Source organism: Neopelma chrysocephalum, unplaced genomic scaffold (assembly GCF_003984885.1).
Source record: "Neopelma chrysocephalum unplaced genomic scaffold, ASM398488v2 Primary Assembly neopelma1_84, whole genome shotgun sequence".
NCBI classification, from domain to species: domain Eukaryota; kingdom Metazoa; phylum Chordata; class Aves; order Passeriformes; family Pipridae; genus Neopelma; species Neopelma chrysocephalum.
This window is the reverse complement of record NW_020897746.1, coordinates 4,901,944-4,913,603: the sequence shown is the minus strand read 5'-3', so window position 1 is coordinate 4,913,603 and position 11,660 is coordinate 4,901,944. Positions and strand designations below refer to the sequence as shown.

General features: G+C 50.7%; 2 protein-coding genes across 9 annotated transcripts; both read left to right on the top strand.

The window, feature by feature from the left end:
- Positions 1–2: 2 nt before the first annotated feature.
- On the top strand, positions 3–5,195 carry TEN1 (TEN1, CST complex subunit). Of its 5 annotated transcripts, none has more exons than XM_027691948.1 (6): positions 3–73; positions 1,782–1,885; positions 2,021–2,178; positions 3,362–3,470; positions 3,787–3,890; positions 3,952–5,195. In XM_027691948.1, the coding sequence occupies exons 2-5, from the start codon at positions 1,800–1,802 to the stop codon at positions 3,887–3,889; spliced, it is 456 nt and encodes a 151-aa protein (XP_027547749.1). In that variant the 5' UTR covers positions 3–73; positions 1,782–1,799; the 3' UTR covers position 3,890; positions 3,952–5,195. The 5 variants fall into 5 exon arrangements, 4 of the variants coding, with proteins under 4 accessions (XP_027547749.1, XP_027547746.1, XP_027547747.1 ...); XM_027691945.1 differs by having other exon boundaries at positions 34–196; positions 3,787–3,871; positions 3,954–3,990; XM_027691947.1 differs by lacking the exon at positions 3–73 and adding an exon at positions 337–575.
- Positions 5,196–5,263: 68 nt separating this feature from the next.
- CDK3 (cyclin dependent kinase 3) lies at positions 5,264–10,733 on the top strand. Of its 4 annotated transcripts, none has more exons than XM_027691940.1 (8): positions 5,264–5,478; positions 6,031–6,212; positions 6,958–7,035; positions 7,384–7,504; positions 7,989–8,159; positions 8,418–8,519; positions 9,234–9,437; positions 9,832–10,733. In XM_027691940.1, exons 1-8 carry the CDS (start codon positions 5,476–5,478, stop codon positions 9,955–9,957), a joined length of 987 nt encoding a protein of 328 aa, XP_027547741.1. In that variant the 5' UTR covers positions 5,264–5,475; the 3' UTR covers positions 9,958–10,733. The 4 variants fall into 4 exon arrangements, with proteins under 4 accessions (XP_027547741.1, XP_027547742.1, XP_027547744.1 ...); XM_027691941.1 differs by lacking the exon at positions 5,264–5,478 and adding an exon at positions 5,501–5,886; XM_027691943.1 differs by lacking the exons at positions 5,264–5,478; positions 6,031–6,212 and adding an exon at positions 6,220–6,343.
- Positions 10,734–11,660: the final 927 nt, after the last annotated feature.

Genomic DNA, 11,660 nt, shown 5'->3' with positions numbered 1-11,660 from the left:
GACGTCACTCCCGCGACGACACGTGGGTCCCGACCACGTGGGCGCCGTTCCCACGGGATGCGGTGCTGGAGCGGTGAGCGGCGCGTTAGACCGAGCTTGGAGCGGCGCCGTAGCGCTAACACGGGCCGCAGCCGGGGCTGGGATGCGGTGTGGTGTGCGTGGGGAACGCGCACCTCGCCTGCTGCATCGGCACTGGATAGTTAATTAAATAAACGGCTCGTTAAATGCCTTTGGCGGGGCGCGTTCGGCCACGCGTTAAGCGCGGGGTTGGGCAGTGCTCTGGATGTGCATATAAAGTGCTGCGATAAATATGCCTGCGGCGTGCTGCGGTGGAGGTGGCGCGGCCATTAAATAGCGCATTGGGCGGGCTCAGGGGTTGTGTCGGTCGGGGTACGGCTTCTGCAATATAAACGATTCTATACCCGAAAAAGTGCTTTAAATGCACACCGAGCACCTTGCACACCTGGCTAATCCCACCCGCCCGCGCAGCGCGATTCGGGAGCAAAGCCCACGCCGTGCAGAACAGCCTTTGCCCTTCGGGAGATACAGAATTGGCCCTACTTGTTCAATTTTAGGTGAGGCGGGGGTGGAGGGAGCTGCGGAGTGCAGGGAGGTGGGTCTGCACCTCCGTGGCCCAGGTTGAGATCGTGCCGGGGGGATTCTGCAGCCCGCCGTGTGTGTGCCCAGCCTTGCACGGGGCAGCCAGACAGCGTGAGGCATGTGCAGAGACGGGGTGAGCCAGGATTGCCCTGGTTTCAGCAGCCTCCCACGGAGTCCTCCGTGGGGCATTTTGCAAGCCCCGTGAGCAATGCGTAGGGTGGGCCAGGGACACCGAGGACTAAAGCCACAGGGCGTGTGTCAGCTCAGTGTCCCCACTGCTGCATAATCGGTACTGGGGGTCCTCGAACCCCTGGGGTGGCCCCACTTGTCTGAACAGCCTGGGCCATTGTGCAACTCTTGGGGTGCCCCCCAGTGAGGCAAGAAACCAGGGAGAAAAGCAGTAAATGGAGCATGGAAACACTCGAAACACAGGCAGCCTGCAAGGGAGATTGGAGGGAAAATGATGCCCAAAGAAACTACTTTGGGGCACAGACACAGCCTGGCTATGTCATCGTCTGGGCAGAATTAAAGTCTTCCCAAAGCTGTTTTGCATCCCTGTTTTTCTGTGTGCTTTGTGCTGTGTTTGACCTGCCTGTGCCAAGCCCTGCTCCACCACTGGAGGTGGAGTCTCACCTGAGTCTTGCTTTAGAATGAATCCTTTTCACTCATCACTGTCTCCTAAACCCTACTAGACTGCTGATGAAACCAGGCTGGCTTGTGTCCAAGTAATTGTTCTCCAGCTGCAGGATCAGACACTGCCAGAATTTCTTATCCTGCAGTAAGAGAATAAGTTCAGAATAATTCCTTAAATCTTGCTGCATGGTAACCCATCACCCCAGCAGCTGAGGCTACTCCTGCATTTCAGACCCTCACACTCTCTGAATTTCTCAATCACCATTTTTCCCACTTCTTAACCTTTCTTAACCTATCCATATTCTGGGCCAGACCTGGAGGATCTGGTGGGCTGCCTGTTGTTCATGCTGGGTTGTGTGGGAGTAGACAGTACCTGTTTATGCCGGAATGCCCCGGGCTTGGCACTGAGCTACAAACAGGACTCATCAGGGAAGCTGTGAAGCTCCTGCAGCCCCCTGGATGGTGGTACCTGGGCAAAGAAGGGGTTTTGGGTCAGTGTCACTTATAACTTGGAACAACATGGACTCAGATGTTTTGCTTTCCTGCAGGCCCAGCAGTTGTGCAAGATGCTGCCAAGTGCTGGTGTCTATTACTTCCCATGGGAGATCAACAACTCAGTCCCTGAGGGGGAGGCCCTGAGGACATTTGGCAGGTGAGAAGGGTACCTTGCTCTCCTTGTTGGCCAGGGGATGCCATAAATGTGCCTTTCCTTCACTGGTTCACTCCCCTCACTTGGTTTGTAATTGTATTTCTGCACCACTGAGCTTCCCAAATCCATCATTCCCAGGTTATGCTGCTATGACCTGGCCCGATCCGAAGCCGTTCTCACCGCTCAGCACAGCTCAGCTCAGTACCAGATCTGTGTCGACACCAAGTTTGTGGAGCCATTCCAAGCCCAGCTGGGATCTTTCTACATTGTCCTGGGAGAGGCTGAATACAGGGAAGGTAAGTGCTCCAGGAACCAGTGCCTTCTGCTGCTCATGGGTCACTGAGGGCAGTGTGGGCCAAGGCAGCTCGTGTCGTGCAGCTGCCTCTGGCTGATCCAAGGAGCAGCCTGCCTGTCCCTGTTGACCATGAGAAGAGCCACCCTTATCTTGGTGAAAATCTGATGCTCTGGCACAGATTTTGTTAGAGACAAGAAGCACCACCACTGGGCTTGTGAGACCTGTGCTAAAGCCTTCTGGCATCACCGGCAGCCACCACACCGACCGTCTTCGCTCCAAACGTGGCTGATTGCAGCAATACCTCATTGCAAGCTCGCTGGGTTGGTCTTTGCCATCCTTGAAAGGCTCTAATTATCATCCCTGCCCTCAGACATGTGAGGAATTCAGGCAGGCTCTGTCATGCAGGGCACCCTGTTGTCCTTTCCTGGGGTGCCCTGTGCTCCAGCTGCTTTGCGTGGGGAGTTGATCTGAGCTGGGCTGAGATGGTGAAGCAAATCCTTTGTTGTCTTGGCCACACCTGGTAACAAGCATTCACATTTGTGCCACTGAAATCCTCAGAATGTGGAAAGCCACACTGCACGTGGCCTCTAGAGAGCGACCTGCTACACCACTGCCACGAAATTCCTCTACAAGTTATTTTGGTCATCACAGGCTGGGAGCAAGTTGGGCCCCTTTTGCAGGGGTGGAAGGGGAGCAGGCTGAGATGGTGGCTGTGCCCCCAAGGTTTGGTCCTTCTGTGCAGCTCCATGTTTGCATTTGAATGCTACCAATGAACCGTGGGTTATAGTCAGCTTTGAGCCTCTTCTAAGCCCAGCTTTGTTCTGTTCTGTTGTCTGCACAGGAGCATTCAGAAATGAGATTAGACCTGTCCCTGCTGCTTTTTAGACAGGAAAAACCAAACTCCATGCAGCCATGAAGTAGACAGATGCTGCATGGCAGGCACTGGCACCGTTCCCCAGTGCAAGGAGACCGCAGTGTCAGTCACTTGCATTTTGTAGCCACCAGGGCAGAGGGGAAGCATGTCACTGAATTAACCTGCTCCCAGGCCTGCTGCTCCCTTCAGTGGCCAGTGGCCAATCTAGTCTCCTGGCACTTAGGCTGTGGTTACTTGTCCAGCTGGAGCCATATGCTGCCTCAGGGAACTCTCTGTCTCCAAGCTGCTTCGTCTGTTTTTCTTTCTACAGAAACTTCCAGTCCCGTGGTAAAAGCGCGAATATTGACCTGCGTGGAAGGGATGAACGTGCCCTTGCTGGAACAAGCCATACAGGAGCAGAGGAAGTACTTCAAGGAGAGGCAGGAGCAGAGGGAAAGCAGCACATCCTGACAGCTCCAAGACCAGACATCTGCTGGTCCTTGCACTACCTTTGCAACAAATATGTTAAAAGTAAATTAGGATGTGGGTTTGCTACATGGGTTTTGCTGTGGCAAACAGCAAAGTCACTGAGCAGGGAAGCACTTGAAGACTGTGAGTCAGTCTGTGACTGTGGGTTATCCATTCATGCCATGTGTCATCACTGAAAATAGCTCAGGGAAGGTTTGTTGTTTGTTTTTTGAAAGGGTGGCTAAGGAAAGGGAACACTTGGGTTGTACTGGTCCTTTTGTAATACAGGGCCTGGAGAAGTGGGGAAAAGGAGAAGTCTCTGAATCTGGAGTTAAGCAGCTCATTGTTGGCAGATTGGAGGAAAGAGGAAAGGGTCATTAGCACAAAGTAAAGTTCATTAGGATGAAGTTCATCAGCCCTGTGGGGCTGCAGGTTTCATGACTACATGAGTTTGGGTGCCCTGACTCAGTTGCCACACAGGACCATTCCTGGCAAAACACTCACCTGGATTGACCAACAAAGAAACAAGAAGAACAAAGAGTCCCTATTTTCAGTAGCAGCTGCCTCTTCAGGCTTTCAGTAGCTGGTGTCCAAGGGGAGGATTGATTTTACCTCCAAGATAAATATTTGCAGTGCCCTGACAACCATCACTTGACTTTCTTCCTTGACACAATTAAGTTTAAGAGATCTTAAATCCCTTTTGAGAGATTTATGGTTTTTATTGATATTTTCCTAAATAAAGATGAAAAGAGAAGGCAGCCTGTCTTTTATTGATTAAAATCCTCTTTCTTGCCAAGTCAAATGCATTAGACCCTGCACAAACCCTGTGGATGATGTAAGAAAATTCAGTGATACACATTTTTCCTCCTCCTCCTCCTAAGTACTGGGTGTGTAAGGAATTGGTTTATTTTGAAAAAGTTGCAAGAAAAGGAGATGAAGTTTACACCAGAGCCACTCTGGTTTAAGAACATGGTGCCAGGCCCACCCAGCAGAATTAAACCACTGACAAAAAGACACAAAATCACTAATGTCAAATGAGAATAAAATGGTTTTTCTGATGAAATGTGCAGAAAATAAGGACTAAAGCTGTCCAGTGCACAGCACCAGATAAAATACAACAGGTATTGGCACAATCCCATTGCAGGCAGGCTTGATTCAAGGGTCTGAGATGGAATTACAGTGCTTGCATTAATCTTTAATAATTTAGTCTTATGTTTTTCTTCACCCAGTTACAGAAATAGAAAAGCTACGACTGAGCACACTCTGTTGAGCCCAAATCCAAACCCATGATTTCAAGAGGCAAGATTATAACCTGGTTTTGTGTAAGGCAATGGCGAGTCTGTCATGATGCATTTATGTTTACACCTCATCTCCTATCTGTTCTACCTTCCTCCTTGTGCTTAAATTTTATCCAAATGGCCAAGTTTGCCAGAGTTGGGATAATCCAAGATGCCAGGACTGAGAACATCCAAAATACCAGGTTTCTACAAGTGTTAAGATAAAAAATCAACCCACAAATCCTACCAGTAAAGAACAGAGCAAATTTGGCAATGACTTCAGATGGAAATTTCAGTGCAAACTCAATCTTCATAAGCCACCAGAGAACCCACACAAGAGTTTGCCATGGCCGTGTGGATCCCACTTCTGCCACAGAGCAACTAATGCTTTGTTTTTTTCAAATTAGCAAAATCAGGATTAATAAAAAAGAAAAAAAGAAATTGAGCTGCTGGCTCAGCAATGGGCCAAATCAGCCCTAAAAGTTGGGGTCTTCCCTGTGGATTCACACAGCTGCCATGTCCATGACCACCCAGAGATGTGAAGGCCCCAAGCCTTCCAGACAACATTTCCTTTGGCTTTGCCTTTCCTGGTGCCACAATACATAAGATTATTTTAATCATGTCTTCCGTCAGCTGTCAAGTCAATGATTAATCCCTCCTCAAGGGCATCTTCCAAAAGGCTGACCAAGCGGCACAGCCCATGGTGGGGAGGTTAAAGGGACAATTGTGCAAGACACACATAAAAAAAGGAAATATAAAAAGGAAAAAAAAACAACAAAAAAGACATCCTGCTGAGTCTTTGACCTCAGTGTGTCCCAGGGAACACTCATCATGAGCCCGATTATCCTGTTGATGCCAAAAACTGTACAAATGGAGCAGGAGAGCTTCCCCTGGCCCTGTGCAGTTCTTGCTGCCTTTCCCCAGGCCCCAAAGCGCCTCTGTACATCCATTTTCCTCAGTTTTTGGCTTTAGCCAGCATACTGCACAACCCGGGTGGAACAACCAGCCCTGGCAAACCAGGGTGTGATTCTTTGGGTCTGCTAGAAGCCCCCCGGACACCCCCGGACCCCCAGAGTGCCCAGGCAGCCCTGTCCACCCACAGCCACCCCAGGCAGGTCCCTGAGGGGGTCCCTCAAGGCTGAGGGAGCAGCAAGCAGGGACTCAGACCACAGCAGCACCCCAGGGGACACCCAGGGAGACCAAACCCCTTCCCCACATTCATCTCTTTGTTTCCCGCCTTGTTTTTTCCCCTCAGAGCACAGCGCCAGCTGGCCACCCCCCACTGCCATCGCCAAGCAGAGGCAGCCCCATGGAGGCCATCCAGGAGTCATTCCAGAAGGTGGAGAAGATCGGGGAGGGCACTTACGGTGTGGTGTACAAGGCTCGCAACAAGCGCACGGGGCAGCTGGTGGCCCTCAAGAAGATCCGCTTGGACGCGTGAGTGGGGCAAAGCCATGGGGCAAAGCCCTGGGCCCACCATGGTGCCAGGCTGGCGTCCAAAATGGTGCAAGAGGCTCAAAAAAGCCTGACATGAGGGAAAAAAGCGTCTCTATCAGCTTGTGGGAGTGGTCAAGGCCTTACCCAGTGACACCAGGCCCTGGGCTCAAGGCACAGGGCAGGGGGAAGCAGCTGCCATTTTGGGAGGTGGTCTCTCCCTCAGGGATGTGGTGTGAAGGTCTGGTGAGGTTCAGTCTCCCAGCAGGGTCAGCCTCGGCCCCTCCAAGGTGGACTGAGCAGGTAAAAGCTCATTGCTTTTCCCCTGGATCAGCCCTGGGCTGTCTGCACAATGAGGGATGTCTGTGGGCTGGGGGGCAATTGTGGTGGGACTGCAACCCCATGGTGGCCCCTCAGGGTGGGGCAGGCGGCTGCCTGAGGGACATAGAGCTTTCATCTCCCACCACCTCCAAAAATCAAGACCTGGGCATTTAAACCGTTATTGCCTCTCTAAATGCACCTTCAAGCGCTTCCAAACAGCCTCTGCCCTGGGACTTGAACTGTCTGGGTCACTTCCTCCATCTCCTTGCCCACAACTCCATTGCCCCCTGCCTCACTCCCAGTACTGCTCCATCCCAAACTCAAATGCTCCTCTGGGCAGGTGATGGGGTACAGTGGAAGAGGGAAGGGATACAGGACCCCAATGGGCTGTGGGATCCCCCTGGGTTACAGGGTGTCTCTGCCACAGGGAGTCAGAGGGTGTCCCCAGCACTGCGATCCGAGAAATCTCGCTGCTGAAGGAGCTGAAGCACCCCAACATAGTCAGGTAAGATGAGCCCTCCCCACCAGCTCATCGATGAGTTCCTGCTACAGGAGCTCTGGGTACAAGCAGCAAGAGGAATTTTCTGTCCTTTCCCAACTGCGCGGACAGGAGAAAAATAAAGAGGAAAATGCAGGAATCACTTGCGCTTCCCTGACTCTCAGCAATACCTCACTCCAGCAACACACGCTGGTCCAAGCTGTTGCTGCTCCATACTATCTGCACCCTTTAAATCTGCCTCTCTCTGCTCCAAAGGGCTCACAGAGCAGAGGCGTCTGTGGGATGAGGGATGTTTGGATATTCGTAAAGTTCTAGGAGAAGGTACTGAAGGGAGAATCTGCACTTCTTTTGCAGGCTCCTGGATGTCATACACAGCCAGAAGAAGCTCTATATAGTGTTTGAGTATCTGAGTCAGGATCTGAAGAAATACATGGACTCATGCCAATCTGGAGCGCTCCCTTTAAGCTTGGTCAAGGTACAGTGTGGAAGGAGTGCCAACAGGCAGGGCAGAGAGCATGTATCCCTGCTGCCTTCTGCTGGGCAGAGTGCACCTGGAAGAGATTCCTCAGCCTCTCAGATCTCAAACATTTCAGCTGGGAAACCCTCATGGCACAATTGCTCAGTACATTTATTTCCCAGCTGTTTCCAGGCTCTCCAGCCCATCTCTGCTGCAGAACAAACTGAGGGATCTATTGCTCATTGCCTTTGTAAAGAGTAATGGATGAGTGGAAGGGACTGACATTAGATCCATTGCCTGGATTAGAGTCCTTCTTACCCCATGCAGGGTGGGAGCAGGTTGTGTGTGTCTCTGAGTAGTAGCCCACAAGCCTGATGTTGCATTGTAGCAAGGTCTTTTTTCCCATTCAGATCTGTAAGTAATCCAAAGTGTGTTGGCTCACACAATCCAGCATTAAAAGTGTTTTCATCATGGCCTTATCTGAAATCTCTTCTCTCCTTAGAACTACCTTTTCCAGCTGCTGCAGGGTGTGAGCTTCTGCCACTCTCACAGGGTCATCCACAGGGACTTGAAGCCGCAGAACTTGCTCATTAACGAAGCAGGAGCAATCAAGTTGGCTGATTTTGGACTGGCAAGAGCTTTCGGAGTCCCCCTGCGCACATACACTCACGAGGTAGTGTTGAGGCTCCCACACTGGGGTACACAATCCACAGTGGGTGAACAGTAGCAGCAGCATCACCACAAGTTACTCATCCATAACGGAGGCACAGCCATAGCCAGGAACATGCTCTTATCCTAACCTGCACCTAAAAAGTTACCTCATGTCCCCACAAAGTCTTCTGTCTCTAGCCTGGCTGCAAGCTGGGTTCCCACCTTCTCTGTACAGGGTCTATTTATTTGTTCCAGAGCTTGTTTATTGGTTCCTTTCCAGGTGGTGACTCTGTGGTACCGAGCCCCTGAGATACTGCTGGGATGCAGGTACTACTCAACGCCTGTGGATATCTGGAGCATCGGCTGCATCTTTGCAGAAATGGTAGGATGGGTTTAAATAGTGTCTTTAATGGGCAGGGAGGAGGTAGCTGCAGTGGGAAGATGGGATGAGATGCAGAACATCTGTGATACTGTGTTCCCACCCTGTTATGGAAAGTCCACCCTGAGGGTTAGCTGATCCTTATCTGAGGGAAATCTGCCACCCTCAGGGGCCTGGCAGAAGGCTGCAGTTCCAGGTACATGGGGCCATGGTGCCTCTCCTCGCAGAAGGGGTAAATTCTGTCTTGCTGTTGCAGCATTTTGATCCTAGGAGGAGATGACTCTATGTCTCCACAGCGGGCTGCAGAGAACCAGCACTCTTGTAGCATGGCAGAATGGATCTCCTAGGGGCCTGTACTCCCCTTGGAAGAGCTCTGGTTATCCCTGCAATGTAATAGCACTATCCCTCATTCCCAAAGTCCCTGAGCTGCAGAGTAGGCGGGAGGTAGCGAGCCAGGAGTGGGTGTTAGAAACTGGAGACAAAGAGGGATAAGGGACTGGCTGAAAGAGGGACAGTCCCAGGGTAGCATGGATCAATGGAGAGGAGCTGGAGACAAGCAGTCAGACACCTGTGACCTTCCCAACCACTGCCTGGCATTGCAAGTGCCCTGTTCTGTGCAGTTGTTTGCACCTGCTGGGACAAAGGGCTGCCTGCAGCAGGAAATAGGGCACAAAGCTGATGGAAAGGCGGGAACTGCCTTCTTCTCTTCTCCACCAGATGACCAGGAAGGCCCTGTTTCCAGGGGACTCTGAGATCGACCAGCTCTTCCAGATCTTTCGCACCCTTGGCACTCCCACCGAGGTGACCTGGCCTGGCGTGACACAGCTGCCTGACTACAAGGGGAGCTTTCCCCGGTGGCCAAAGAAGGAGTTGAAGGACATTGTTCCCAACTTGGATCGAGATGGGAGAGACTTACTGACGGTGAGTGAGGGCTCAGAATAAGACCTGGGGACAGACAGGACCTTTTCAAACTAGGCAAAGAATAGGAATATTGAGACTGATTTACCTGGAAGTGTAGATCTGATCTGGGTCTAAAGCTCACCTCTGCCACCGCAGAAGCACTGAATCACGGAATAGGGCTCAGTCCTGCTCTGAAGCAGGACAGTCACTGCAGGTTCCTCTAGTAACCACTGCACTGGGAGTCAAGGAACTCTTCTAACATAATCCCCACAGTAATTTGAGTTGTGGGTGACCCCTGAAGCCCAGAGAAAGGAAAAGGCAGGACCAACACCTGCATGTGGGCCCAGCCATGTGTGGGTGCAATTGATCGTTTAAGTTTTAAAATCCTAACTCTGCTGGGTTTTTCTCCTGGCAGCAATTGCTCCTGTATGATCCCAGCAAGCGCATCTCAGCCAAGGCAGCCCTCAACCACCAGTACTTCCTCAGCAGGAGCTCCGGGACCCCTGAACAGCGACATGCGCTACGGAGAGAATGCAGATGAGAGGACGCAGCTCTCCCCAAGCTCCTGCACCTCCAGGTAGCACTGCAGGTCTGGTTTGGGCCCCAGCTGGGACTTGGGATCTTGCTTCTCCTGAGGAGCCTGGAAGGGGACAATCTTGGCATTTAGAGACTCTCAGCCTGTTGCTGGGGGAAAGTTTGTGTTGCAGCCAGAGAGTGGTTTGAAGAGGTGCAAAAGGGTGGGGGTCATTTATCAGCATAAAACACCGAAATGTAGAGAAGAGAGCATCTCTCAGAGGTTTGTCCTTGCATTAGTGAGCTAAGGTGACACATAGTGAGTTCTGTCTCCAGCACTGGAGCATCCCTAGCTCTGTCAGTGGCAGTTGCTGGCACCAGGGCGTGCTGGAGCTCCACTTTGGGAAAAGGAGCTCAGCCCTTTACTGATGTTACCACACCCGGCTGTTCAGCACGTTGTTTAATCTGAGCTGTTTAACAGAGCTCACATTCTGCTCTTCCACAAGCTGAAGAGCACTATCAGGAGTCTTAATTTGTGCGTTAGCTGGGACCAAGAAGCCAAAAGACCCAGTTATCATAAAGCAGATCCAGTTAGGATAAAGCACTTGCTGGATAGGACTGGAAACAGGAACAGCTAAACCACCGACTTTCCATCATCATTCCAGCTGTAATGCTGTTTCCTCTGCTTTATTGTATTGGAAATGTTTTTGCAGTTCAAATGTTTGGAGAATTGTCACTGACTCTTGGTGTGGTTTTGTAATTTTCATTTTTTTCTTTCAGTATAGAATAAAATATATACTTGTAGTTTGTTCAGAAACCTTGGTGTTTATTATTTGGAACAGCCCATTGGGCTGCTGACGCAGGACAACCTGGCTGGTCCTTTTTTCCACAGAGCTGCTCTTCCTTCCTCATCTCCTGCACTCTTTCTTTTATCCTTTCCAGCCCAAATCCTTGGCAGGTGAAGAGATGTGCTCTCAATTCTGTTGTGGAGCAAGCAGCTGATGGTTCTGCAGCCCAATGTCTCAGTGGGGTAAGCTGGGCTTGTTTTCCATCAGAGCTCACCACAAACTAGATCATAGTTATGTTCTGCTTATTTAAATACTCAAAAGACAGATTTAACTCATGGAAGCCAAACTTCTGCACTCCTGTTTTTCAGGCACATGCACACATAATAACTGTGATCCCAAAAACTGGTTTCAGCACAACCTGACATCTCTGCTTCTGCAGCATCTTGTGGCCTCTGTATGGTGACAGCCAACAGGGGCATGTTTGTGGATGAATCCATGGAGACATGGATTAATTCTGCCATGGGAATAATTTCCCTGCCTTTGCATACACCTTGTAAAGTCAATTCATTTCATACAGACGATGTTCCACTGTTTGCTCTATGCAAACAATGCTCACCTGACAAACTGTTTGCAGAAGAGTTTCATTTTTATTTTGTTTTTAAAAGATCTGCATTAAGAAATAAATACCAAGGACATTCATCCAGTCCAGAAACATAAATAAAAACACTGCAACACATCTAGCCCAACAAAGTGAAGCAACAGGCTGAATTTTAAATGTTTGGGACCCTACTCCACTGCCAGCAAAGGGAGTCAACAACAGCTGTGTTGAAATAACTGCTCTGGGAAGACCACGGTTCATCACCCTGTGCTTGGGAAGGGAGAAGTCCTACCTGGTATCTCCTGAGCAACTGACAACCCTGCCAGACAGCCAGACCCTGGGGAA

Coding starts and splice junctions, on each gene's coding strand:
- TEN1 (XM_027691945.1), top strand. CDS start 143: ATGCGGTGTGGTGTGCGTGGGGAACGCGCACCTCGCCTGCTGCATCGG. Junction 2,179..3,361: donor AGAGGCTGAATACAGGGAAG/GTAAGTGCTCCA, acceptor TTCTTTCTACAG/AAACTTCCAGTCCCGTGGTA. Junction 3,471..3,786: donor AGGAAGTACTTCAAGGAGAG/GCAGGAGCAGAG, acceptor TTTGTAATACAG/GGCCTGGAGAAGTGGGGAAA.
- CDK3 (XM_027691940.1), top strand. Junction 6,213..6,957: donor AAGAAGATCCGCTTGGACGC/GTGAGTGGGGCA, acceptor TCTCTGCCACAG/GGAGTCAGAGGGTGTCCCCA. Junction 8,160..8,417: donor TGCGCACATACACTCACGAG/GTAGTGTTGAGG, acceptor GTTCCTTTCCAG/GTGGTGACTCTGTGGTACCG.